Source organism: Rhineura floridana, chromosome 2 (assembly GCF_030035675.1).
Source record: "Rhineura floridana isolate rRhiFlo1 chromosome 2, rRhiFlo1.hap2, whole genome shotgun sequence".
Taxonomy (NCBI): domain Eukaryota; kingdom Metazoa; phylum Chordata; class Lepidosauria; order Squamata; family Rhineuridae; genus Rhineura; species Rhineura floridana.
The window spans coordinates 207,148,279-207,173,869 of NC_084481.1; the positions used below are offsets into that span (position 1 = coordinate 207,148,279).

The 25,591-nt window shown below is 41.0% G+C and overlaps 1 protein-coding gene across 1 annotated transcript in view; it reads right to left on the reverse strand.

Moving 5' to 3' along the window:
- ITPK1 (inositol-tetrakisphosphate 1-kinase) overlaps positions 1 to 25,591 on the reverse strand; it is a 184,168-nt gene that overhangs the window by 146,363 nt on the left and 12,214 nt on the right. The window contains exon 2 of the mRNA XM_061612002.1: positions 1,187 to 1,211. Coding sequence (XP_061467986.1) covers positions 1,187 to 1,211 — 25 coding nt within the window. The remainder of the gene's footprint in view (positions 1 to 1,186; positions 1,212 to 25,591) is intronic.

The window sequence follows — 25,591 nt, forward strand, 5'->3', positions numbered from 1 at the left end:
TGGGGTCTATATGTTAATAGCCAACATATAAAGCAGGTGTGGGGAACTTTTGGCCCTCCAGATGTTGCTGAACTACCACTCCCATCAGCCCTAGCAAACATGGTCAATAGCCAGGGATGATGGGAGCGGTAGCTCAGCAGCATCTGGGGGGGCCAAAGGCTTCCCACACCTGCTATAAAGGCATGCTTGAATTCTCTGTATTTTGAGTGGCTCACAGTAAAACTGTCATCTTCAAATTTGGATACTAATGATGTTGATTATGCAAAAACAAAACGCATACCTTACACTTTGGAATAAGTCTAATGGTGTAATCAATGGGAATGCATAACAAAAACATATTTGTCACTGTGCAGCATCTCTAGCCAGGGAAGCTATCAACATCAGACATGTACCTGGATTCTTCATTCAGTGAGACACTGTTGCACTATTGTTGAGCTCCAAAAATTAGGTGAATGGCGTGATGGGTGAACATTTTTAATTAAAGCAAACTTCACAAGGCAATACCTACTGAGTCAAACCAATGGTTTTTAAAGCAGTTTATACCTTCTGACCCTGGTAATGTCCAGATGCCTGAAGACAATCTTTAACAGCATATTATTGGAAGTTTCATTTTCTGTTTTTTCTGGCATTCTACTTCCTAGACATTCAGAATAGTTTTCTTAAAAGACTTTGGATGATATCCAACGTTAGTCATACTGCAAGTAGACCCACTGAAATCAATGTGGACTTTAGCAACTTAAGTCTACTGATTTCAAGGGGTTTACTCCAAGTATGACCAACGTTGGATATCACCAGGTACAGTCAGGCATTTACCAAGAACAGATGGCTTTGACTGAACACAGCAACACCCTGCCAAATCCTGCCTTGGCTTCCCATAATGTGTAGTAAAGAAGGCACACGACGCATTCTGCATTTCATTACCAGAGAAAGGGGAGAGAAGCCATAGAACTACAGAGGGTGGTTGCCCCCTTAGATCCTGTTTTCAAAAGGAAACTATGTTTTGGCAATGCCTGTTTCCAGCCCTATGACTGCAATAGTACGAGTTAATTAAACCTACCTGCAATCAGCAATGGAAATCTAAATCCACTACCACAAAGCAAGGAAAACTTAAAATGCAGTGATATATATATGTGGAGGAATTTGGAGTGGGGGGTTAAAAAAACAGAAATAAATCAATTGTACTCACCTGTATAACTTCTATCCCTCTTTTCCTGAAAAGAAAAGGAAGAGAAATAAAATATTTACTAGGAAATTAAGATGAGTTATTAGTTCAGTTTTTTAAACTAAATATTCCATGTGGGGGGGTGAAGGAATAAACTACTTAGGATCTGACAAAACACATACATGAGAGAATAATTTCAATTTCAACTTCCTAGACATGAGTTTTTTTGCAACTTTGAATGTTTCAATTGCAAGTGCAGAAGAAGAAGAAAATACTGTGGTTATTTTAAAGCTCCACTCCCACTTAAGTAGCAGTAAGCCCTATTGATCTCAATGGGATCTACTCTTGAATAAACATGGACAGAATTAATTGTGCTGTAAATACTAGAGTAGGCTCTATTATTGTTAGATACATAAAAACAAGTTACATCCATTATAAACAATACTGTCCCTTCCAAGTTCCCCCAAGGAAATTCATATTCCCCATCTTGTTACCCTTTAGAAAAACTGTTTTCGTCTGGTTCACATTCAGGTGATTTTATGGCTATCATTTTTTTAAGAAACACTTTATCTGCTAGTGTTATTGTTGTTTTTACTTCTATTTTAAATCTTGGAATTTTATTTTAATGATCTGTTGAAGTCCTAAATGGCAGACTGAAAATCTATTTAACAATAATAAGTTTTCAAAACTAAAGACAGTGTTTCACATCAAATAAACACATCAGCATATGCATACAATCCTGGCACACATTTGTACCATCTAGGAAAAAAGCTTCCACTGTAGAATTAGGAAGCATGACTGTCAATTACAGTTTAACGAAAAAATCCAGGGATGGAGCTTCTCCGTAAGTCCTATCACACCTCCCACCACCCCTGATCACTCACCATGCTGGCTGGGGCTGATGGGAGCTGCAGTCCAACAACTGCTATATGATATTTCTCTTCCTCCCCATATATTATTATTATTATTATTAATATTAATATTAATCTGTCCTGCCCTTTCTCCCAGAAAGAGCCCAGGGAAGTCCTCACAACAACCTTGTGAGGTAGGTTAGGCTAAGAGATTACTGACCCAAGGCGACCCAGTGAGCTCCCTGGCTGAGAGAGGATTTTAAACCTGTTCTCCAAGGTCCTGGCTCAATACTCTCACCATTACACCAACTTGGTGGCTACCTCTGATATCACCTATCCCCTTCCCCACAGGGGCATGCACTAAATAGTTCTGAACAGGGCCCTGATAAGAGCTAGCTAAATTATAAACTAAATCAAATCATTTTAACACAGGAACAAACAGGACATTATGCATAATCCAGTTGTGTCAGTTAAATTTTTATTTGAAAAAATTGCAATCTCATTATTCCATATGCTATTATCTCAAGAATACCAGACTCTTGGATGCTTATAACCACCAAACTGGCAACAAAATGAAGGGAAAAAACAAACAACCATGAAATCATTCCCAAAGATTCATGCACACTCCCTACCCCACATAGTGCAGTTTTTATTATGCTTTCAAAGGGAGAAAATGGCAACAAATTGGTGGCCAAATATACTTCAGTTCTGTCTAAAAGTCCTTTATAGGGCCAATAAAAAGTGTCTTCACCGAAGTGATGATTTACTGGGGCTGATTCCACTGCAAAAAGATCAAAGTTCAAATGAAAAAGGCAAATGTATACTTGGCTAAATGCGTCACCTAATTCACAAAAGTAAGAAAATTGTTAACTGTTCTTTAACTGAGCATGCAGTGAAGGACAACTATTATTATTTGGTTTGTAGATTAAGACCTGCTTAATAACCCTAATTTACCCTCCATCTAATTGAAATGTACCAAGTTTCACCTTTGAAAACCAGAGAACTAACTGGCCATCTTGTATTACCTTTGTTAAAAGAAAAACCTGCTATTGAATTAATGTTGTTAACAGCAGGGATGGGAAACCCAGGGCCCCCAGATGTTGTTAGACTCCAACTCCAACCAGTCCTAACTAGGCAATGGTCAGGGACATGGCTTTTCTTTTTTTGTAAAAAATGAGGTGACAAAATCTTAACAAAAGTGTTGATTGTGTCAGCACAAAATGGCTGTCAATGACAGAAAAATAAGAAGCACCAGTACGCCCCCCCACCCCCACCCCCCACCCACCCCCACCCCCCCACCCCCCCACCCCCACACCCACCCCCACACCCACACAAAAAAAAGGTCAGGGACAATGGGAACTGGAGTTCAACATCAGGAGGGCTACAGGTACCCGACCTCCAATTTACAGGCCCAGTACAGACATACCTCTGCCTGGTCTTATAGCTATGACCTCCCTCCCACCCTACTAAAGAGGTAATATGAAGAAAAACTGAGTCCACATTCTCAGAAACCAAAACCATGCAATAGCATTACTATATCCCAGCAATGCACAGGGTGTGAGAAGTGGCAGAGAAAGATTATAGAATCACCGAATAGTAGAGTTGGAAGGGGCCTATAAGGCAGTTGAGTCCAACCCCCTGCTCAGTGCAGGAATCCAACCATAGAACAGTAGATTCTATGATTAAATCACAGTAGGATAATATATTCCTCAAGAGAGGAAGATGTGCCATGATGACAGAATGAAAGTGGTTCTGTGCACTGTATGTTATGGGTATAAAATGACATAAGGGGGGAAAAACACATTAGGAGTACTATGACTACCAGATGTGCTGCCATGGGGTTGGAAAGGAATTCAAGTTATTCCAAAACCTAAAGGCAGATTCTCACTTTACTAGTTTGTTTGTGTGTGTGAATATTCTGAATACTAAACGCACACATGCCCTCATCAAGTGTGAAGGGCACCATTTCCTTAAAAATAAAAACTTGTAGATGCTGAGATTTTATTTGTATTCTTTTATGTGTTGAGCCCAGAAACTGAAACAAAAATCAAAGAGGAGGGGGAGAAGGTAGCTGAGGGAAGGTTACGAGGTGTCTTACATGTACAAAAAAACAGAAAGGAGGAAAAACTTAGGTTGGGGGAAGAAGAATAAGAACGCCTCAAGAAAGATATTGGGAGGGAAATTAAATGAGACAGAGAGGAATAAAGGACGAGAGCTAGAAAGAACTCAGAGAATGGATGGGGGGCTGTCACAACGGGTACAAGGACAGCATGGGCATCCATGGGGGGCAGTTGTTCACTGTACCCCAATGGACCTTAATGCCCAGATTCCCAACATTCTAAGACTAAGTTTCTAGCATTTGTAGAACCTGAGGTATAAGACAAAATATGGAGCAGCTTGTTGTTGTTGTTGTTATGTGCCTCCAAGTCGACTACAACTTATGGTGACCCTATGAATCAGCAACCTCCAATAGCATCTGTTATGAACCACCCTGTTCAGATCTTGTAAGTTCAGGTCTGTGGCTTCCTTTATGAAATCAATCCATCTCTTGTTTGGGGATGGAGCAACTATTCTTCTCATTTCGTGTGAGAAATTAGCCCTTTCTGTGTTTTACTTTGCCTCCCCCACTGCAAAAAGTTGCCCTCTGTACATATGAAAAGGTTAGATTTTACAGTGCTTAGAGGCAGACATCTCCCTCATCTGCTGCAGGAAGACAGGGATAGGTGGGGATGTCACAGCCTCCATGTCAGTGGAACAGTAGAACCTTCTAAAACCCAGAGCAGATTCTACTGCCCCACTGACCTTGAGCCACCAGCCACTGGAATTTATGTGAGGAAAGGGAGCAGGGGAACAGCAAACAAAGGGGAGGTACTGGAGGGAGTTAAATGCCAGAGGTATCAGGAGTCAGGAACTTGGAGAGAGGATACTGGGGGGGGGGGCGGGGAGGTTCAGAACACTACTTCAAGGACCATAGCTCAGTGCTAGGTCACATGCCTTGCATGCAGAAGATCTCAGTTTCCATCCCTGTCATCTCAGGCTAAAAACCGTAGGTAACAGAACAGGTGACAGGAAAGAAACTTAGAATAGTAGAGATGGAAGGGGCCTACAAAGCCTCTTCTGCCTCAACTCCAGAGGGGTCCCAGCCAGAGTAGTTAAAAAGTGACCTAGATGGGCCAAGAGACTGATTCAGTGTAACTCGGCTTCATATAGTGGTGTTTTTCTAGACATTTTTATGATCAAATTTCACACACAGAATCAGCATAATTTCATTAAAACACATTAGATAAATTCGATAAAGCAACTGTTTTACATTCAGAAACATAGAGTAATGTTTGTAAGAGATATATGCATATCAAAATATGAGGAGTAACACGAGAACAGGCTCCAAGCATTCTGCTAGACATCTCCTTCAATAGATCCTGATCAATAGCCTGGACCCTGACTTAGTCAGAGTTTTTAAGCCACAATAGAGCATTTGGCCTCTCACGTACAGAGGCATTATAATCCTTTTCCTCTTGAACTTATGTTACTTGCAGTCTTCCTGTTTTGGATTAGATTATAGGGCTTTGACAGTATAGAGTCAGCAATACAAGTGCTGCCCTCTCAGAACACTTGCATAAACTGCACGGTCTTGTTTAAAAAAAAAACCAACCAAAAAACCTTGGCAACTAATTTTAAAAGACTTCTAACATGCATGGGGGCAACTGGAATAAAGGTGACAGGTTCAGAAAGCAGACCTGTCTTGCTTATGAACCTCATAAAGGGAAGAGCTGAGTCATGGTTCTTGACACTGGGGATTAACATAGTAAGTACTCAGCTGTTTAGAAAGGATTTATCACCCTCTCCTTACATACCAGAGATTGTTCCCTGAAAATGAAATGCCAGAAAAGCCCCCTGACTTGTGACAGATGGATCATACAGAGGGAGGAAGAAATAATCTCTGAATGACTGTTCATATTTTTCAGCACTGGAATTATCTGGCATAAAACTAGAATGACAAATGTGTAACTTGTCCAATCATCACCTCATTTTTGTCATTATTGTCACTGCCAGACTGTAAGATAACTACTGCTATCTCCCAATGCACCAACTAACTGTAGCCAGTTACAACACACAGCCAATATTATCTTTAAAATATTCAATACACAGCTAGGGTGGAACCAGTGGACATACTCTATATTGTTAACTGACATAATGCATATTATAGAAATCCAGCAAATTGTCAGAATGCCAGGCAGAGTGTGAAATCAAAGTGCCTGTGTTATTTTGCTGTCCTCTCCTCTGCAGCCCCTTGCATGCCCCCAAAATCTGCTCTGGGATGTTGGTAGAGCAGACGTGGAGCAGCATCAGGAAAAGAAATGAAGGCCAACTCCCACTGTACAAGCAGTAGTCTGTCCACACAACACTGGATTTCACCCAATATTATTTTTGCCTGATACTTTACTGGGCATTTATTAGCTCCACGTTCACCTGTCATTTGGAAGTTCTTCTTAAAACAGATAAAAAGGCATGTAAAACCAACATTACAATTTAACATGTTGACAATACCTTAAGCAAATACCTTACTTTATTTCCTGGCCAACAATGAGAACTGGAAACATAAGTTGTCTTTTTATGTTTACACTGCACATGATGTCAGCCGTCTGTACCAAAGTCTTTATTTTTAATCTGGATGTGCTGGAATGATTTTTTTTTAAGATTAAATGAAGCACATCCACTAGCACAAGGACTTTTGGCTGTGCAATGGGCCTTCTCCACCCTCTCCTCTCACTATCCAACCCTGCACTCACCAGAGAGAGAGGGAGGGAGGGGGCGCAGGGAGAGGAGAGGGAGGGGACGTTCTGTTGTGCAAGCAGGAATCCTTGCATTAGTGGATCTACGTCTCTGAACGCTGCTCATGCTCCTTTAGTGTTATTTAGTCATTTTATTGGTTTTACTGATTTTGTGATGTTTTTATTGCTTTTTAATTTTGTAAGCTGTTGCGTAAGGATCTACCCTAAGACAGGATATAGAATAAATAATTTGTTGTCGCTTCCAAAGAGATCATCTCTTCTACAGTAGAAATAGCTGCTCAATGTAGTCCATTGAAAAAGAGCAAAATCCACCAGATGTATATAGGCATTACTGACTTAGATTCAGAAAAATGTACTCTGACTCATCTTTCCATAACCTTCTCATGCAATGTAGTTCTTAGATCAACTGCATGTAAGATCAAATACTCCAGATAGGACCGGAAGGACTGCTACGTATATGAAGAAGTCTGATGGATGCTTCAAATATTTCCTAAAAGCTAGTTTACCCAGGTGCATCTGGATGTATATTATCCTGTTCCGTTGCTAACTTCATTTGCATTTTATTGGATTTATTGCATTTGATTTTATAGGAATAAATTTGCATATGCTAATATTAGCTTTTTTAAAAAGTGGGAAGGATAAGCACAGTAGATCCAGGGCTTGATGCAAAATACTCCCCTTAGCAGCACCTCTGTCAAGACTCTTGGGGGGGGGTTTAGATTTTACAGGTTTTGACTTTTTATCCCCTGTGGCACAGCAACTGCTTTGAAATATAAACCCTGGAAACTGCTTTGAAATATAAACCCTGGAAATGACTTATAAATACCTATTAACCACAATACACACAAGAACAAAAGATCCAGACTGGTGCTGTATCAGTCAAAAAACCCATCTAGTCTAGCATTTTGTTCCTACAATGGCCAAGCTGATGGCTATAGGCCTGCTACATGAAACTAAGTTTATTTTAGCCACAAAATACAAGTCTCCCAAAAAGATTCCATTTAGGTGGAGGACACCAACAGGGCATATACTCCGCTGGACTTCAGCTGGTTGAGTCAGTACCCACAAGTGGGTTGCAGGCAGCCTATCCTATAGTAAGATGCTCTACGGACACCAAACATATGACATTTAAAAAGAAGAAGTAGAAAAACAGAATGGGGAAAGAGACTGGGGGCATATCTATGCTACAAATTTATCCTGGTTCTACACTAGTTTTATGGTTTCTCTCTGAATTTTTGTAGAAGATGCTAAGATTTATGTTGTTGGCTCTCTTTATTACCTCCATTCCAAACACAGAGAACTACAATTCTCAGGACTTCCAAGGGAGAAGAAACAACCTAAACTAATCTCTCTCACACACACATGCAGATGGACATGCAAAAGATTAAATTAAAACTAAGTCCTATGTTGCAGATTGAGGTCAAAAGGGAGGTTCAGAGAGGGGTCTACACCATGCAACTGAATTAATTTCCTTCACGGGAAATTAAAACAGCTTCCTCAAACCCTCTTACACTTTCCAAAACTGCTGATGCGTGGGCATGTGGCTCTCTAGAGAATCAACCCAGACACGTTTACCTTGCTAGAAGTCTAAACAAAATGATTTTTTCTGCAAGAAAGTTTCAAACAAGATTAGCAATTCCTCACACATCAATGTATTCCAAATCTTGCTCAAAGAATAAACAGCATTAAGGACTGTTTCTTGACATCCACACAATCTTTTCTTTAATGCCACCTAACTTGATTTCACTTCCCAGAGCTGGTTGTGTAGGTACACTGCCTTAACTGAATGAAATATAGCAAGCATTATATGTAGAAAATCCTACTATGCCTTGGGGCTTATCCACATGTATTATTTTTAAAAGTTCTGAACCTTCCCTCCCACAAAATATTCTGTACCACTACCTGCAATTATGCAGAGGAGCTGATATAAAAAGAGCAGTCTGAAGGCTCTAAGTTGTGCCCCTTACCATCTGCCAGCATGTTCTTTTCCTCTTTCTCCTACTGCAGTGTTACCACCAACCTGGAGCGAGGAAACAGGGAGGCATTGTAGGACAGAAAGCGAGTTTCCCTGCATTTGCCCCAGTCTCTAGCAATTTGGACAGGACTAAGGAGCTGATCCTGTATGATGAGCCACATAACAGGTGTGGAAGAAGATGTTCTCCTTTGGAAATGGCATCAACTAGGGATTGCCCAAGGTACAAGAACGGCTGAACCTCAGTAGTAAAGCATCGACTTTGCCTGCAGAAGGTCCCAGCTTCAATTACTGGCATCTCCAGATATGGCTGGGCCTGCCCCCACTCTGAAACCCTGGAGATCTGCTGCCAGTCAGTGTAGACAATACTGAAATAGATGAACCAATGATCTGATTCAGTATAAGGTAGATTCTTGTGTTCCTGTACCAAAATGGATGTAGCCAAGGGTTCCCACATTTGCTCATTCTGGAAACCACCACTTCCCCATTCCAGTGGGAGTCTTTTCCATTTTTAGACTTCATACTCAGAATGTCCAAATGCAAAATCATGAATTGACTTTTATGATCCCGTGATATAGGATTAACCTTCATGGAATGAAGAAAGGTCTAGGTGATGCCAAATCACCTAAGGTAATTTCTTCATTCAATGAAGATTCACCACACAGCTAAGGCGATCTGGCCACACATCACACCTTTCTTCATTTCGTGAAGACACATCCCACATCACAGGAAACAGCATAATTAGCTACATTTTTAAGGAACTGTCACTATATAGAACACATATATTTCAAAGGAGAAGCATAAAGAAATGTTGATCCACCAGAACTGTAACCATGTTAGGAAAGTAAAATAAAGGGTCCAGACTGTTTTAAGGAAGAGAACTAAAAATGTCAAGTCAGCAAACCACATGTGCCTTCAAAACTCATGAGCACTGACCTAAAATATGAAACTAAATTGTTCAATCCTAAGGTAGAACAAGTCAAAATATACTGTAACCTGATGAACAAAATCTAGTTTTACCAACAATACATGTAAAGTTGAGCAACAGCTGTTATTAACCTGTTCAAGTTTGATTAAACAGAATTTTCCTGTACTCAGCAGTTCATAATCTTTTCCATTTAGCCTTAAGAAACCCAGTAGGATTTGCATCAAGATCCATTTCATATATGAAGACATGAGGCCAAGAGATGGTACTTGAACCCAGGTATTTAAGAAAGCAAAGAAAGGTTCTATACGCCGTATTATACTGGCTCTCTAATCGGTTTGTGGCTAACCTTCCCACAGAGTTGCAAGGAAAAAACAAAAAGGTGGATGATTCATTGTAGTATAAATACCACATGCCCATGCTCCAGCTGGTCAAAAGACCCTTGTTCTAAGCTTTAGACTCAAAAGAGCTTAGAAGAGAGGAGACTAGGACCACAAGCACAGCTGCAATGAAGACAGTGTCCTCAGTTGAAATTTTTCATTATTATAAGGAGTTACATTGGCAACAAATTTAGTATGAATCATGGCAGCCAAAGAAGAGCAGATTGTCCAAAATAAGAGCCTTAAACTGTGTACAGCATTCCACTGTACAAGTTACAAAACAAAACAACAAAAATAAGGAGCACTTAATGGTACTGTAAGGCAAGGTTCTGGTGCTACATGTTGGCTACTCCTGTCCTAAGAAAATTAATTGAATCACTAGCTGAGATAGTTGTGGGACAGTCAGAGCCTTTGTTATGCTAAATACTATTTTATGTGATGTTTAAGACAAAACAGACTGTGTTAAAAATCAATTTGTTCTCTCTCTTTTTTAAAGAGCCACCAGTATTTCCAAAGAGGGTTACAGTTAGAACAACCCTCAGGTGCGTGTGCTCCCCCTTCTCTGACATGGTCACAAGGAATTTGGAAATATTTCCTTCCATTTTAGATCAATCACATCTTGCTGTGTTGGCTGAACCCAGATAAACGAGAGATAATCATATGGTTTGTTGAAACAACCCAACTTTAAATCTTAGTTTATAAATCTGGTTGGTTACAACAAACCATAGTTAAGATTAACTGCAATTCAGGCTTTGTATGGCATGGCAAGCTGTGTTTTAGATTAAACAGAAACACAAGTTTCCATTCTTCTCTTCACAGCCACACCAGAGAAGATGGAGGGGGAAAGCACAAGGCTCTTTCTCATTATGTCCAAATGCAGCCTGTGGCTTGTGGAAAAAGAAGGATACACTTATAGCAAATGGCAGAGAAATTAGTCATAAGACCACAGTTACGAGTTGGCCAGTTCCAGGACAGCTCCTCTTTCCAGAGGCACATGAAATGTGACACATATCAGAAACTGATGACATGGGTGTTGAGGAACAGGGCAGGGGAAATTGTAGAATGCCATATTTGAACATGACTTAATATCTTGATGGTTGCAAAATTTCAACATGCCAATCGCAAGTCGAAGCATCCCTCAACACTTTTGGAAGAAAAAGGCTCCCACATATTCATAGGTAATTCTAGGTACCTCATAGAATTAGTCATAAGACCACAGTTGTGAGCTGGCCAGTTCAAGGATAGCTCCTCTTGACACAGGCACATGAGATGTGTCATATATCAAAAGCTGGAGAACAGGGCAGGGGAGATTGTGGAAGACCATATTTGAACATGTCTTACTATCTTGATGGTTGCAAAGTTTCAACATACCAATGGCAAGTCGAAGAATCCCTCAGTGTTTTTGGTAAAAGCAATCTCCCACAGATTCTTAGGTAATTCTATAAACTTCTTCCTGTTACTAAACGATTCAAATTAATGTTCTTGGTTTTGCTCCTGAAAGAGTAAGTTGCAGCAAATAATTCAGTTGTACTTCTCTTTTTCCACTGTTGAACAAGAAATGTCTATGTGTAGATAATCTGTCCCTTTTTAGCACAAATGTGGTTTGAAACATGAAAATTAATATAAACTAGCAAATAAATTTAGCTAGCCCAGTGATATTTTTAATAAGGCTTCTGTTTAAGCAGATGTAGAACCAGAGGTGTCTAAAAACAACTTATTTATGCAAAACCATCTTGCCCATGACTTTCTTACTATATCTGTTAGCAAACCCAATCCATTACTATATATATTCTAAGCCTGAAAGGTTTAACAATTTTATATGGAAGTGACTATACATTCACTTGGGTTGCCTCTAAATATCCCCACTCACATTGCACTATCCTGAGATTCAACACTGTTAACTCACCTTAAAGATATTATCTTGCACTAACATACAAGAATTTCTACCTTTCACGTTTTCAGCCAGCTAGAAAAAGTCAAGAAAAATACTGCAGGTCTATGCCACCAAAAAAATGGCTACAGGTAACTTATATAAGCACTGAAGAAATCACTGGCAAAAAACCCCAATCCCAAACAGAGAAATTGTTTACAGCTATCCAAAAAATACACGGCTAGCAGTCTCATTAATCTCTAACTCTAATGCAAATACTTTAATGACCATCTTTGCTGCTGAAGCATTGAAAGCTACTCATTTAGGTCAGCTCTTCCTGACTTAGCACACTTGGGGGGAGAGCTGTTCTGGTTTTTGCCTTTTGCATTTATGGCTTACCACTAAGAACCAGAAAAGCCCTTATCTGATGAAAATAATGTTGCTACACTTTTTTTTTTTTAGTAGCTAAAAGCATCTTAGGCTCTCAGCTGTTGGTAAAGATACAGTTTGTGGGGTTTTTTAGAACCCCACACTGTCATTAACTTGCAGTGACTACATCTTCAGCATGTTTGTAACAGTCAAGGTCAAAATCAAGCTTGCACCGCCTGCAGCATAAGACTCATGCAATTGCAGACACACCTGGGATACGCAAGGAAGCAAGATATAGCTGGCCACCATTAATTTCCCAGTTACATCTGATACCCATTTATACTGAGGTGAACAGGAGGCAGCTGCACTGTGCAGAAGGAAATTAATATCCATCATATGGTGCAGTTAAAGGTCCCAGTAATCTAGCCACAGTACCTCATATGGGTTGAATGCTAGACTGCATTGATCTGCTGAGATAGAATGATCTTCATTTTAATCCTTCTCCAGGTCAAAGGGAAGAAGGCTTAGAGGGTGATGTCCCTTTTCAGTTGTGGTTCTCTGTCTGTGGAATGCTCTCCAGTGAAGAGAAAGCTGCCTGGCACCCTTGCTGATTTACCTTCCCCCCCCCCGGCCTTTGATGGAGTGAGTTGATTCTGTTTTATTGTTAGTGTGCTGCCAAAGTTTTCTATGGCTGTTGGGGTGTGTGTTGTATGTAGTATGAAAATGTAAGTTTTTATCTGAATTTTTCTTCCCCCCCCCACACAGTATAATGTAAGTTGCTTGAAGACTTTTTAGACAAACAATTAATAAGTTATTATTATCATTAAATATAAATCAGATCATACCTCCAAATTTTAAATAGCTTAGAATATTGGCATTGGGGCCCACAACACTGGCAGAGACTCCAAAGCACCCTAAAGATCTAGTGCAAGTCAACAGTCTTAAATTCATGCAATTTGAGGAGCCTTAGCTAGCACAAAACAATTACACCTTCTTAAGAGTAGAACTGTCAGATGTAAAATACCCATTGTACCACAAGTAAAATACCAATTGTAGCACAAACCCTTTGAATCTTGTTCATCTTCATTTTACCTGAATGTCAGAGAGGCTTCGTTTTCATTGAAGACAGTGACATTCAAAACTCTGAGTCTTATTCTTGAACCTTATCAACACAATCAGCCAAAGACATTCCAGTATAGCGCTTTACAATGCTGTGGCAACTAAATGAAAAATGTTAAGTCTCAGTTATACTATGACTAACAGACACATCCTGGAAGATTGCGGGGGGGAAATCTGTTTCAGAAATGGGAGTTCAGAAAAGTAGAATGTCAGTCTTCCCCTCTCAAATATGAGTTCACCACTCCAGATTATTATCAACTTTTTTTTTTTTTTTTTGCTGTCAACTAGGATTGAAGCTGGTTTCAAATCTTTGGATAAAATTAGGGTTAGGAGAGAATCTAAGAACATAATTAGTTAGATCCTACTTAGATCAGATCAAAGAGCCATCTAGGTCTGCATTCTATTCCCGTCGTGAGAACAGGATATTAGATTAGATGGGCCTTTGGCCTGATCCAGCATGGCTCTTCTTATGTTCTTACAGCAGCCAGATGCTTATGAGAGGCCCGCATGTAGGACCTCAGCGAAATAGCTCTCTTCTGTTACTGGTAATGGTATTCAGAGGCATTTATTTATTTATTTATTTTATTTTATTTCATTTATAAACCGCCCAAAGCCAATGGCTCCCTGGGCGGTGTACAACATACAATAATACAATAAATGAACAAAATCAGATAAAAATACAAATTCATAATAACACTAAATGATATTAGCACAGCTAAAACATTAAAACAGTAAAATACATAGAAATATATTAAAATGCCTGGGAGAATAGGAAGGTTTTAGCCTGGCGCCGAAAGGATAGCAGCGTAGGCGCCAGGCGTACCTCCTCGGGGAGACTGTTCCACAATTCGGGGGCCACCACCAAAAAGGCCCTAGATCTTGTTATTACCCTCCGAGCCTCTCGGTGAGACGGTACTCGGAGGAGGGCCTTAGATGTCGAACGAAGTGTACGGGTAGGTTCATAGCGGGAGAGGCGTTCCATCAGATATTGCGGGCCCACACCGTGTAAGGCTTTATAGGTCAATACCAGCACCTTGAATCTGGCCCGGAAACAAATCGGCAACCAGTGCAAACGGGCCAGAACAGGTGTAATATGTGAGGACCGCTTGGTCCTCGTCAGTAGTCTGGCTGCTGCATTTCGCACTAGCTGCAGCTTCTGAACCGTCTTCAAGGGCAGCCCCACATAGAGTGCATTACAGTAATCCAATCTAGAGGTAACTAGAGCATGAACAACTGAGGCGAGGTCGTCACCGCCAAGATAGGGGCGTAGTTGGGCTACAAAACAAAGATGGTAAAACGCATTCCGAGCCACCGAGGCTACCTGAGCCTCGAGTGACAAGGAAGGGTCGAAAAGAACCCCCAAACTACGAACCTGTTCTTTCAGGGGGAGTGTAACCCCATCCAGAACAGGATGAACATCCTCCATCTGAGCGGAAAAGGCACTCACCAACAGCGTCTCCGTCTTGTCTGGATTGAGTTTCAGTTTATTAGCTCCCATCCAGTCCATTATCGCGGCCAGGCAACGGTTCAGCACATCAACAGCCTCACCTGAAGCAGATGAAAAGGAGTAATAGAGTTGCGTGTCATCAGCATACTGATGGCAATGCACTCCAAAACTCCGGATGACCGCACCCAGAGGCTTCATGTAGATATTGAAAAGCATGGGGGACAGAACCGATCCCTGAGGGACTCCACAATGGAGAGTCCAGGGTATCGAGCAATGTTCCCCAAGCACTACCTTCTGGAGACGATCCGCCAAGTAGGAGCGGAGCCACTGCCAAGCAGTACCCCCAACTCCCAACTCCGCGAGTCTCTCCAGAAGGATACCATGGTCGATGGTATCAAAAGCAGCTGAGAGATCAAGGAGAATCAACAGAGTAACACTCCCCCTGTCCCTCTCCCGACAAAGGTCATCGTACAGGGCGACCAAGGCTGTTTCTGTGCCAAAACCGGGCCTAAAACCGGATTGAAATGGATCTGGATAATCGGTTTCATCCAAGAGCGCCTGGAGCTGGCTGGCAACCACCCGTTCCAAGACCTTGCCCAGAAATGGAACATTCGATACCGGTTGATAGTTGTTCAAATTATCTGGGTCCAAGGACGACCTCTTCAAGAGAGGTCTCACTACAGCCTCCTTGAGACAACGAGGGACAACTCCCTCACTCAAGGAGGCATTGATCACTTCCTTGGCCCAGCCGGCAGTTCCAGCCCGGCTAGCTTTAACTAGCCAAGAAGGGCAAGGGTCGAGTACCGACGTGGTTGCACGCACTAGTCCAAGCATCTTGTCAACTTCCTCAAGCTGCACCGACTGAAACTCATCCAACAACTGAGGACAAGACCGTGATCTAGGTACCTCAATGGATTCAACTGTCCTAACATTAGAGTCGAGGTCCCTACGGATGCATGTGATTTTATTTTGGAAGTGCCCCGCAAACTCGTTGCAGCGGGCTTCAGATGACTCTGTAGTATCCTGAGGGCCAGAGTGTAAAAGCCCACGTACTACCTTAAAAAGCATAACACCCATGATACTAGTGGAGATACATTATGTCCCTGGTTTGGACATAAAATTAAGCCAGAGATTGAGGTTTGTTTCTTCCATATGCTTGGTTAGTGGGAAGGAGTGAAACAGGCCAGAAATGTGTGATCACAGTAAATTATTAACTATGGTTTACTGTGATGTGTGAATGATGACAATGTCCTCATTTTGAACTTGGCTGCCCATAAGCCCTGCTCAGCTGTTGAGCAAGTTGGGTGAAGCTGGGTATCAGAATATAATGTCCCTCATAGCTCTGAAGGGGGAAGGGTGGTATGGTAAATTTTGGGAGAGAGACTGTGTCCTGGTACTTAAGCCAAATGTCACCACTGCTTTCTCTACCTACTTGCATCATCAGCCTTGGCTCTGCTGTTCTGTCCTCAGCACCGATACAGTGTGCGTTTTTGGGTAAATGAAATGCCAGTACTCATATCTTAATAGAAGTACCATGGATGCCAGTACAAATGTTTTGTTCACCGCCCAGAGAGCTACTCGCTATGGGCGGTTTATAAATGAAATGAAATAAAATAAATAAATAAATAAAATGGTTGCCATGGGCAGCAAAAAAAAAGATGTGATGGTACTCCATACTGGTGAGTACTGTCACAAAAGAACTGCTAATACATATCTGGTATATATGGCTTACTAGATATTTGTAGAGGGCTAGTATAAAATTTTATGGTCTAAAATGGCTGTTTTAATCAAATTCCATATTCATAATTATTTTAAAAATTGTTTCTGTCATTTAAAGACCTATTTCTTCAAACTTCAATCATGATTTTCCAGGCAATTGGGCAGGAACCAATCTTATACCTCTTCCAAAACACTGAACCTTTGCCAGTCAGAGAGATGTCAGTTAGCGGATGGATAGAATTTGTAGTAGTGGATAGAACTCACAGCATCTCTACCACTATAAAAAAACAGGTTCTATTTTGTGTATATTAAATTATTATATCTAAATGTAGTTCAAACGAAATGGGTGACATTCCAAGTAAATAATACAGATTGCTGTATTAAATAATACAAAGTCAGTTTGACCATCTATTTATAAATGCTCTGGAGGTCAAGCTTTGTTTTGAAACTGCCTAGACACTGTACTTGGAAACGGGAAGGATGGAGATTCTTGACATAAAACACCTGAACTAAGAATGCCAATTCCAGTTTTTCAGATGCCTTTCTAGAACTTTTCTAGCACAGGTATTGGATGTTACAGACATACACAGTTAGCAGCAATAAGCCTGGTTTTTGAAGTTTAAACACACTTACGAAATTCAATTTATTGAACTCACTAAACAAAGACATGAAAGAGGAAGGGGGAGAAACGAAAAAGGTGCGGCTCAGGGTAACTTAACAGTACCATAATCACTGCTGCATCATAAATACTCAATTAATTATCTCCTGCAGGATACTGCTGTCATCCTGGCTCTAGAGACACCCACACACAGGCATTGCTTCAGATTCTTAAGGAATGAATAACATGTAGTTAGTTGAAAATATCTCCCAGTGCAATACGTTAGTACCATTCTTTGGCTGCAGTGAATAAAATGAAGCATCCCCCCACCCATGACTGTAATTTAATTATTTTTAAGAGTTCTATAAATGCACTGGTTGCATTCTTATGAACAGATTAGGGGCCTCTAAACTCAAGAGAGAATATTTGTATTAAAATCACAGAATGCCTTTAGCACAAGGATGCAGAAAGCAGAGAATGCAAAAGCTGGGGTTTTTTTGCAGACCAAACATTTGAAGTGATTATACTCGATACCTCCATTTGCCAAACAAAAATCAGGACGCAACTGCAATTGAATAGAACCCATATAAACACATTCTCCAACATATACCTTGTTTTTCATTTGTTTGTATGCATCAGGCAGGAGGAAGGTGGGGGACAGAGACAGAAGGAGGAGGAAGAGAATTTTAAGGATGTCGGCTGCAATCCAATACACGTCTACTCAGAAGTAAGCTCCTTTGGGTTCAACTTACTCCCAGGTAAGTGTGTATTGGATTGCAGCCATATATACTTTTGGAGGAAACTATCTAATGCTCCTGGGAAGAAAATGAGGTATTCAGGCTTCAGTTTTAACCGGATGTTGAAAGGAACTGAAGACCAGTAATTGGAAAGCTCCCAACTGGTCTCTGCTTGCATGGCTGCCCTGCAGCAAACTGACCTTTGACTATTTGCTGTTGGGCACAGTATTTACAGGAACAATGACTATAATAGGTTCTCATGTAACCTTCTCTTGGTTCTTGCTACAACCTAATATCTACTTCAATCAATGCATAACAAATTTCTGGATGACCAGACAAAGTGAATCTTCCACCAACAGCAATAGAGAAGTCCAAACAGGACAGAAAAGTTAACTAGGGCACAGCTCCCACCAGCACTAGCCAGCACAGCCATACAATCATGGGAATTATAGTTCAAAACATCTGGAGGCACAAGGTTCAGGAAGGCTTCTCCACACCAACATTCCACTCAGATTAAGTAGTGCAGCATTTCTTTATTTTTAGACACAAGAAAACAATTTGCACAGTCTTACAATAGCAATACGCAACCCCTTTTTCATCTCAAAGTCTTACAAGATTACAGCCTGTACTGACCATATCAAGTAGCACATAAACCTCATCAGGCAGTTCCTGCACCTATTTCCTATTTGAGGAACTGGACATGAAAGTTAAGGAAAGTCCTTGGAAGAGAGCAGTCAAACTGGTAGCCTAGAACTGACCTTCACATACCTGCCTGCCTTGTACATTTTCTAGTTTAAATGTCACTGTGTCTCTTTGACAGCTACAAGAGAGTAGTACACAGAAAGGATTTTAGCTTGGAACTAGTGAAGCTGAACCCTTTGAATGCTGCTAAATATACCAATAAAAACCAGGACTATGTTTCATTATCATGTCAGAAAAGACATCCATAGGGGGAGTTAGCCACACACACAAAAAAGGGGGGGTTATGTTGACTGTTACATTTTAACTTCAAGCCAGAAACGAAAAATATATTACAGGAAAAGGATTCCATGCCAGCTCTCCCACTAAACAATGTCCATTGTACAAATGTGTACATACAGGGGGACCAGGCTAATCAGGAAACAATGCTGCAGAGTAAGCAAAAAAGCACTGAACGTAACTGGTGCAATTCCACAAGGCCCTGCTACTCCACAACTCCTAGCAGTGGTTACACTCAAGAGGACTGAATACAGCAGGTGTTGCTAATGTATTGCCCTTCAGATTTTGTTGTACTACAGCGCCCATCACGCCTGACCTATGGCCATGTTGGCTGAGGCTGTTGGGAGTTGGGAGTCTAACAATACCTGGAGGTGTCACGTTGGCTACTCTGGAACTGAGAAATTAGAACTGCACTTCGTTCTTCTTTACCTAATGGTAAAGGCATTTGCTTACTTATTTAATACTAATGCATTAAATGCATACAACTATCCATTTGCATTTTGACATCATCATTATTAACTTTTTTTTACTCGCCCTTCACCCAGAGGTGCCAGTTACAACAACGTAAGTTTCTGGGCTTAAAAAAAAACGTAAGCAAACAACATAAGTTTGCTTCACTTGTTAAGAGGCAAAACAGTTCCCATCTGAAGACAGGACAAAGTGTTTATACCATATGCTGAAATTTATATGCTCCAAAGTCTTTTATTAAATTAAGATCCTTCGCTATAACTCAATGTGTGAACTGGACACTGTTTTGAGTCGCCCTGAAGGTCACTTGGGAACTGTTTTGCCTCTTAACAAGTGAAGCAAACTTATGTTGTTTGCTTATGTGACCTTCAGGGCGACTCAAATCAGTGTCCAGTTCATACATAACACAATGCTTTGGTTAACAATAACAGAGGTTTTAAACTAACAACAAACTATGGCTTACACGTGTTGTCTATTCCCACTTAATAAGCCACAGTAAGCTACTGGATTGGGTTCAGATGATCAACTTAAACCACATGTTTAGTAAACCATAGTAAGGAAACATGGGTTAGCTACTATTCCTCCTCACCAACAGAGGGCAGAAGTGGCCAGTGGACTGGCAGTGGAAGAGGACTAACCTGAATAGTAGCCAGTACGCTCACTCACCCAAGCTGTACATTTCTGTTTTCACCATTTGGCTCAGGGTTATTAGGGGAGCCATGAACCTTTAGTTGAAAAAAAAAAACCCAGCGGAAAGTTCAAGTGCTGATTCTTCTCCCCACTAGCATGGCAACTTTGGAGATTCTAACTAGTCAGAGCTGCTGATTTCTACTACATAAGACAGGTATTTATCCTCCAGATCCATACTAACAACACCTACATTAAGACGGATTTTTTTTAAAAAAACCCTGCATATTCCATGTGGCTGATGCACTCAGGTTCTGCTTGGGGGCTTCCCATAGGCATCTGGTTAGCCACTAGCAGAACAGGATACTGGACTAGAACCAGCAGGGCTCTTCCTGTGTTCTTAGTTAAGTTTGGAGACTTCCTTGTTTCACTGACTGTAGCCACTGTCAAATTTGAATTGTTCCTTGTAGTCAATGGATTGAGGACCATAAGATACATGGAAAAGAACATTTCTTATGACCAGAGGTCTATGCACAAGGCCACATGTGACAAAGCACTGGCATTGTCTTTTCAGCACCAGGTTGAGAGTTTTATGAGCCAAGGCTTTAAAATGTGACTGTATTGTCTTAGCTGGCTGAATAGTTTTTGATTATTTTTTCTCAGATTTTATTTCATTTTACTGCATTTTTAATTTTTTTAAAATTGTTTTAATAGTGCATTGATGTTTGGCTTTTATGTGCACTACCATGGAATTAATGTTTTGGATGAAGGCACAGTTTAGTAATGTTCAAAATAAATAGATAAAATAGTATTGAAACTTAGTGGTAGGCATTATCACTGCTGGGGGCAAATTGTGTTAACAACCTTCATCAGAGAAGAACTGGGAGAAATAGTACCAGAAAAAAAATCTTATCTCCACTGGTATTTAATTAGGTGAGAATCTTTCTCAAGGAATATTATGATGAATCCCCAAATAACAGCGTTCACGTTTGCTGCGATATGTAACTAAGGAGGGTGTGGGTTTTTTTAAGCCATTAAAAATGTACAAATGTGTTATCATTTCTGAATTTATGTACTGTGAAGAGACAGTGCTGAATTTATGTGCTGTGAAGCCTTATACCCTGTGGCATAGGAAATCACAGGGTATGTTGAACTCAGAGACAACTCTGTTTAACCACATAAGTTAGCACATTTGGTGGGGACACGAGATAGGGCCTTTTCGGTGGCTGCCCCTAGGTTCTGGAACTCCCTTCCTAGGGAGGTACGAATGGCCCCTTCCTTGTTATCCTTTCGTCGGCAGACAAAGACTTTTTTATTCCAACAGGCTTTTAGTATAGAAGGTAGATAGGACTCTATAAGATTGGTTGTATTGTCCCATGGTTTTACCTGTATTATTTTAATTTTTTTTTTGTATTTTAGGTGTATGCTTCATGGTTTTAATGTCGTTAATAGTTTAATTGTATTTTAATTGTATATTTTTATATGCTTTTAACCATATGTAGTTTTTATCTGAAAGCTGCCCTGAGTTCCAGCTTTGGGAAAAGGGCGGGGTAAAAATAAAGATTCATTCATAAGTTATATAGGGGTGGTACAATGAACAACTGATTTACTTTATCAGTGTAGTAAAAGGGGAAGGGACATGGCTGATGGCTCCATGTCAGTGGGGCAGTAGAATCCGCTCTGGGTTTTAGCCCAAACTTTCAAGGAGTTGTCCAGGGTACTGAAGTTCGGACTAAAACCTAGAGTGGATTCCGCTGCCCCACTGACATGGAACCACCAGCAGCCACTCATTATAAATAAGTGTTTTACATAACATCTCAATTTCTCTTCCCTATAACAATCATCAGACGCATCTCCTTAACCTACTACGGCTACTAAGTCATGATGACTCTGAATACTAGCTGATGGGGACCATGAGCAGGAGGATGCTATCACGTTCACATCCTTCTTGTGGGCTTCTGTCAGCACCTGGGTGACCACTATGAGAAAAGACTGCTGGACTAGACAGGCCTTTGGTCTGGTCAAGCAGTGTACTTCTTAATATCCTTGATCCCAACATTATAATGATAATATCAAGACTAGAAAGCATAAATGTTACATACTATTCAAGTACAAGAACTTCATTAACCCTAATGAACTATGCTGAACTCCAATGAAACTAAAACTGCACTGACTTTTCCAGTTCTGCAAGAACATTTTTACCCACATACATGGAAAAGATTAGCATCTTTAAACCAATCAGTAGCAGCCATTAAGATATTTTAAGAGGATTCCTGCAGCTATTTTATCTTAACACACAAGGACTAGCTACCTTCTATTATTCTCCCCACACACTATGTGAATGCAGTAAGAAATCCAGTTATTTCAGAACCTTAAGTGTTCAGGTACTGCAAGCCTTCAGTTTGATTAGAGATCTGAATGTCTGTGTTACAGCTACAGGACCGACTAAATGATCATCCTGAGTAGTTTTGCTCATTCTTAGTAGACAAATCCCAGAGGGTGGCTGATGCTCACCTCCATGCAGCCTTTTCCACAATGTCAGATTGCAAAGGTACAGAAGCCTCATGGAGACATAGTGTTTCTCAATCCCTTAACATTCCCTTAGCTGTTCTTATTGCACTTTGTACATTGCCTTGAGATATGTGTGGAAGGTGACTAATATTATTAATCCATCATTATCATGTGTAAGAGATCGGATTTGCACAGATTTCTCCCTTCCCTTTAAGCTATACCAGTTGACCATGGTGTAGGATTACATTCATGCCACAAAAAAAGGATTTGCAAGCCAGATTCATCCAAGGGTTTCAATCTCTGATTAAAGCTAATCATGGTGAATGGACGGAATAGTGGGGGAGGAATTAGAGAATCCATGCAGGAGAGAGACGAAGGGAACATGCAAACACAGAAAGACTTACTTGGTTCGCACATGCCACTAACTTGTGAGTACAGTACACAGAGCAAAAACCACACCTGCTTTGCTCTTCTCTCAGTCCTGCTTTTGACACAGTACCCAAAGTTAAGCCATAGCTTGGTTTAGCATTATATGTAAATCCAGGCCCATGGTATGTCTTGCTCCAAACAAACCACGAACTGTAGCCAAAGCTGGTTCTTGACTTACCGCCTTAGTTTTTTGGAGCAAGACCACAAGCCGTTTCACACACAACACTAAGCCATAGCTTAGCTCCAGATAGCTCAGCAGGACCAAGAGAGGAGTAAAGCGTCTGTGATTTTCACTCTGTGTACATGCACATTTGTTTACTCATGCCAAGGTATAGTTTGGCTTAGTGTTATGTGCAAACTGTGCCATGATATACGCACTGTGCCAGGATGCTCTACTACCATGTTTTCCCCAAAGCTATGGAACCACTTTCCCCTAGAATTTAGACAATCCTATATATTAGGAGCAAAGTCACCCACTTCCTTTAGCTGACGCTAAGCTGGCAGGCAGCCTGGACTTCAACAATTTACATATTTTACACACCAGTCTTACATCAATTGCATGAGTGAATTAAACTTATGCCACTTTAAGAACCTTTAAGTTTCAGTGAGATGGTACAGAAATTGTCTACTCAAAGTAGATTCAGTTGAGCATTTTGTAGACTCCGCTATGCTAGTCATGTTTAAAAAGCCAGCTTCCTGAGATAACTGGGGTTCTCTATAGGGACACGGCCAAGACACACTACTAGAAGGCACTTAAACTCAACGTTTTGAAAAATATTGTGCAATGCAAGTGAACCAACCAACCATAATATATCTTCCCACTGGATTCAAGAGATTAGCATCTGCAGATACTGTTAGCTCTCTCACCCATCCTGTATCACAGACATTTTAGGATTTCACATTCAACAGCACACATTCAGTTCTTGGCATTGCATAATGCCAACAGCTCACTGTCTTGTTGTTGCAGGGTGTAATGCAATATGCTCCCTGCTCTAGAAGAGAAACAAAAGGGCCAAGGAACATTATATACTAATGGCATATAAAATCTATTTGTGGACTTTTACAGGGAGAAAAGGGTAAATCTAAAATATTCCAACCAATTTATTTGCCTTTTCAGGCAAATCTGTCATGTAGCTAAGCAAGCTGTTTATTAATACAGTGTGGTATTTTGAAACAATAATAGGATATTTAACAATATAGAAAGGAACCCAGGAAGCTGCCTTGTCCATACATCAGACCGTTGGTCCATTTATCTCAGTGGTGTCAACACTGAATACCATCAGAATTTCACACAGGGGTCTTTCTCAACCCTGTTTCAGATGCCAGGGAACTGAACCTCGCATCTTTTATATGCATAAAAAAGGGCTGTATAGAACAGGCTATAGTTTGGTAATAAAGGACACGCCTTTGCATGCAGAAGCTTCTGGGTATAGTCCCTGGCATCTTCAGGTAAGACAAGGAAAGACTCCACTCTGAAACCCTGGAGAGATGCTGCTAGTCAGTGTCGTGTTCGATGGATCAATGGTCTGACTGGGTGCAAGACAGCTTCCTATGATTCCCATGAGAAACATGTGCTCTTCCATGGAGCTGTGGCATATGCTCATGCTAAGGCAACAGTTAGCAACTGAGGACCTATGTACCAAACTTGACCAGCAGACCCTATGCTCCTGCAACGACTGAAAGGAAACTTTTAATCCCAGCAAAGAGATTGGTTCCAATGACTAGTTTCAGGAGGGAGCAGAAATAGATACACAAGCGTTTCTTGCGCTTTCCCTCTTGCTCTCAGCACAAACATGACATCAGCCTGGGACTTTCGCCATCATCTACCTGCAAGCATGCTAATGCAGGCCAGAGAGCAGGTGCAGAAGGGATGTGGACTGTGTCCGGCATCGGACTGGCCTTCTGCTCGGTCTAGTTACCAACCAACACTAGGAAGCTGCCTTATACCAAGTCAGACCGCTGGTCCATCTAACTCAGTGCTGTCTGCACTGACTGGCAATGGCTCTCCAGGGTTTCAGGCAGAGGTCTCTTCCATCGCTACACAACAAATGCTCTGCCACTGAACCACAGTCCTTTCCCCTCAAATCACAATCGTATGTTACTGTCCATCTGAAATTCAAACACCCATGTAACATGTAATGGGGACATGCATGATCCATTTAGCTCCAGCAGCAGTAGCAATTCCAGCATTCTATGGGTGCCTCGCCCCCATCAGGGCTACCCTTAAAGTGTGCCATTTGTGAACAGATGCCTTTGCCAAGTATTTCCCACAGAGAGTGCAGCAACCCAAGCAGACACTGCAAGCCTTTGATTTGCCCACTCAAAAGCTCTCCTCAAATAAAGAGCCACCTCCCATTTAAAACCTATTGTACTTCAGCTCTCTAATTAGACTGTAACATAATAGGTTTCAAACAGTCATCATCTCTGCTACAGAGATCTTACTTTGCCACAATTCAAAATAACTTCACACAGAGCAAAATTAATCCGTGATGAGAATCGTTTCTTGATGTTCAAGAAAAAACCCTTTTTATTATTCAAAAGTTACATCTTTGAAATGTTCGGGACCAGCAGGGTAATGCTTCCACAGGAATTTGGGGGGGGGGGGCGCGTGTCCTCCTAGACTCAGCCTGTCCAGT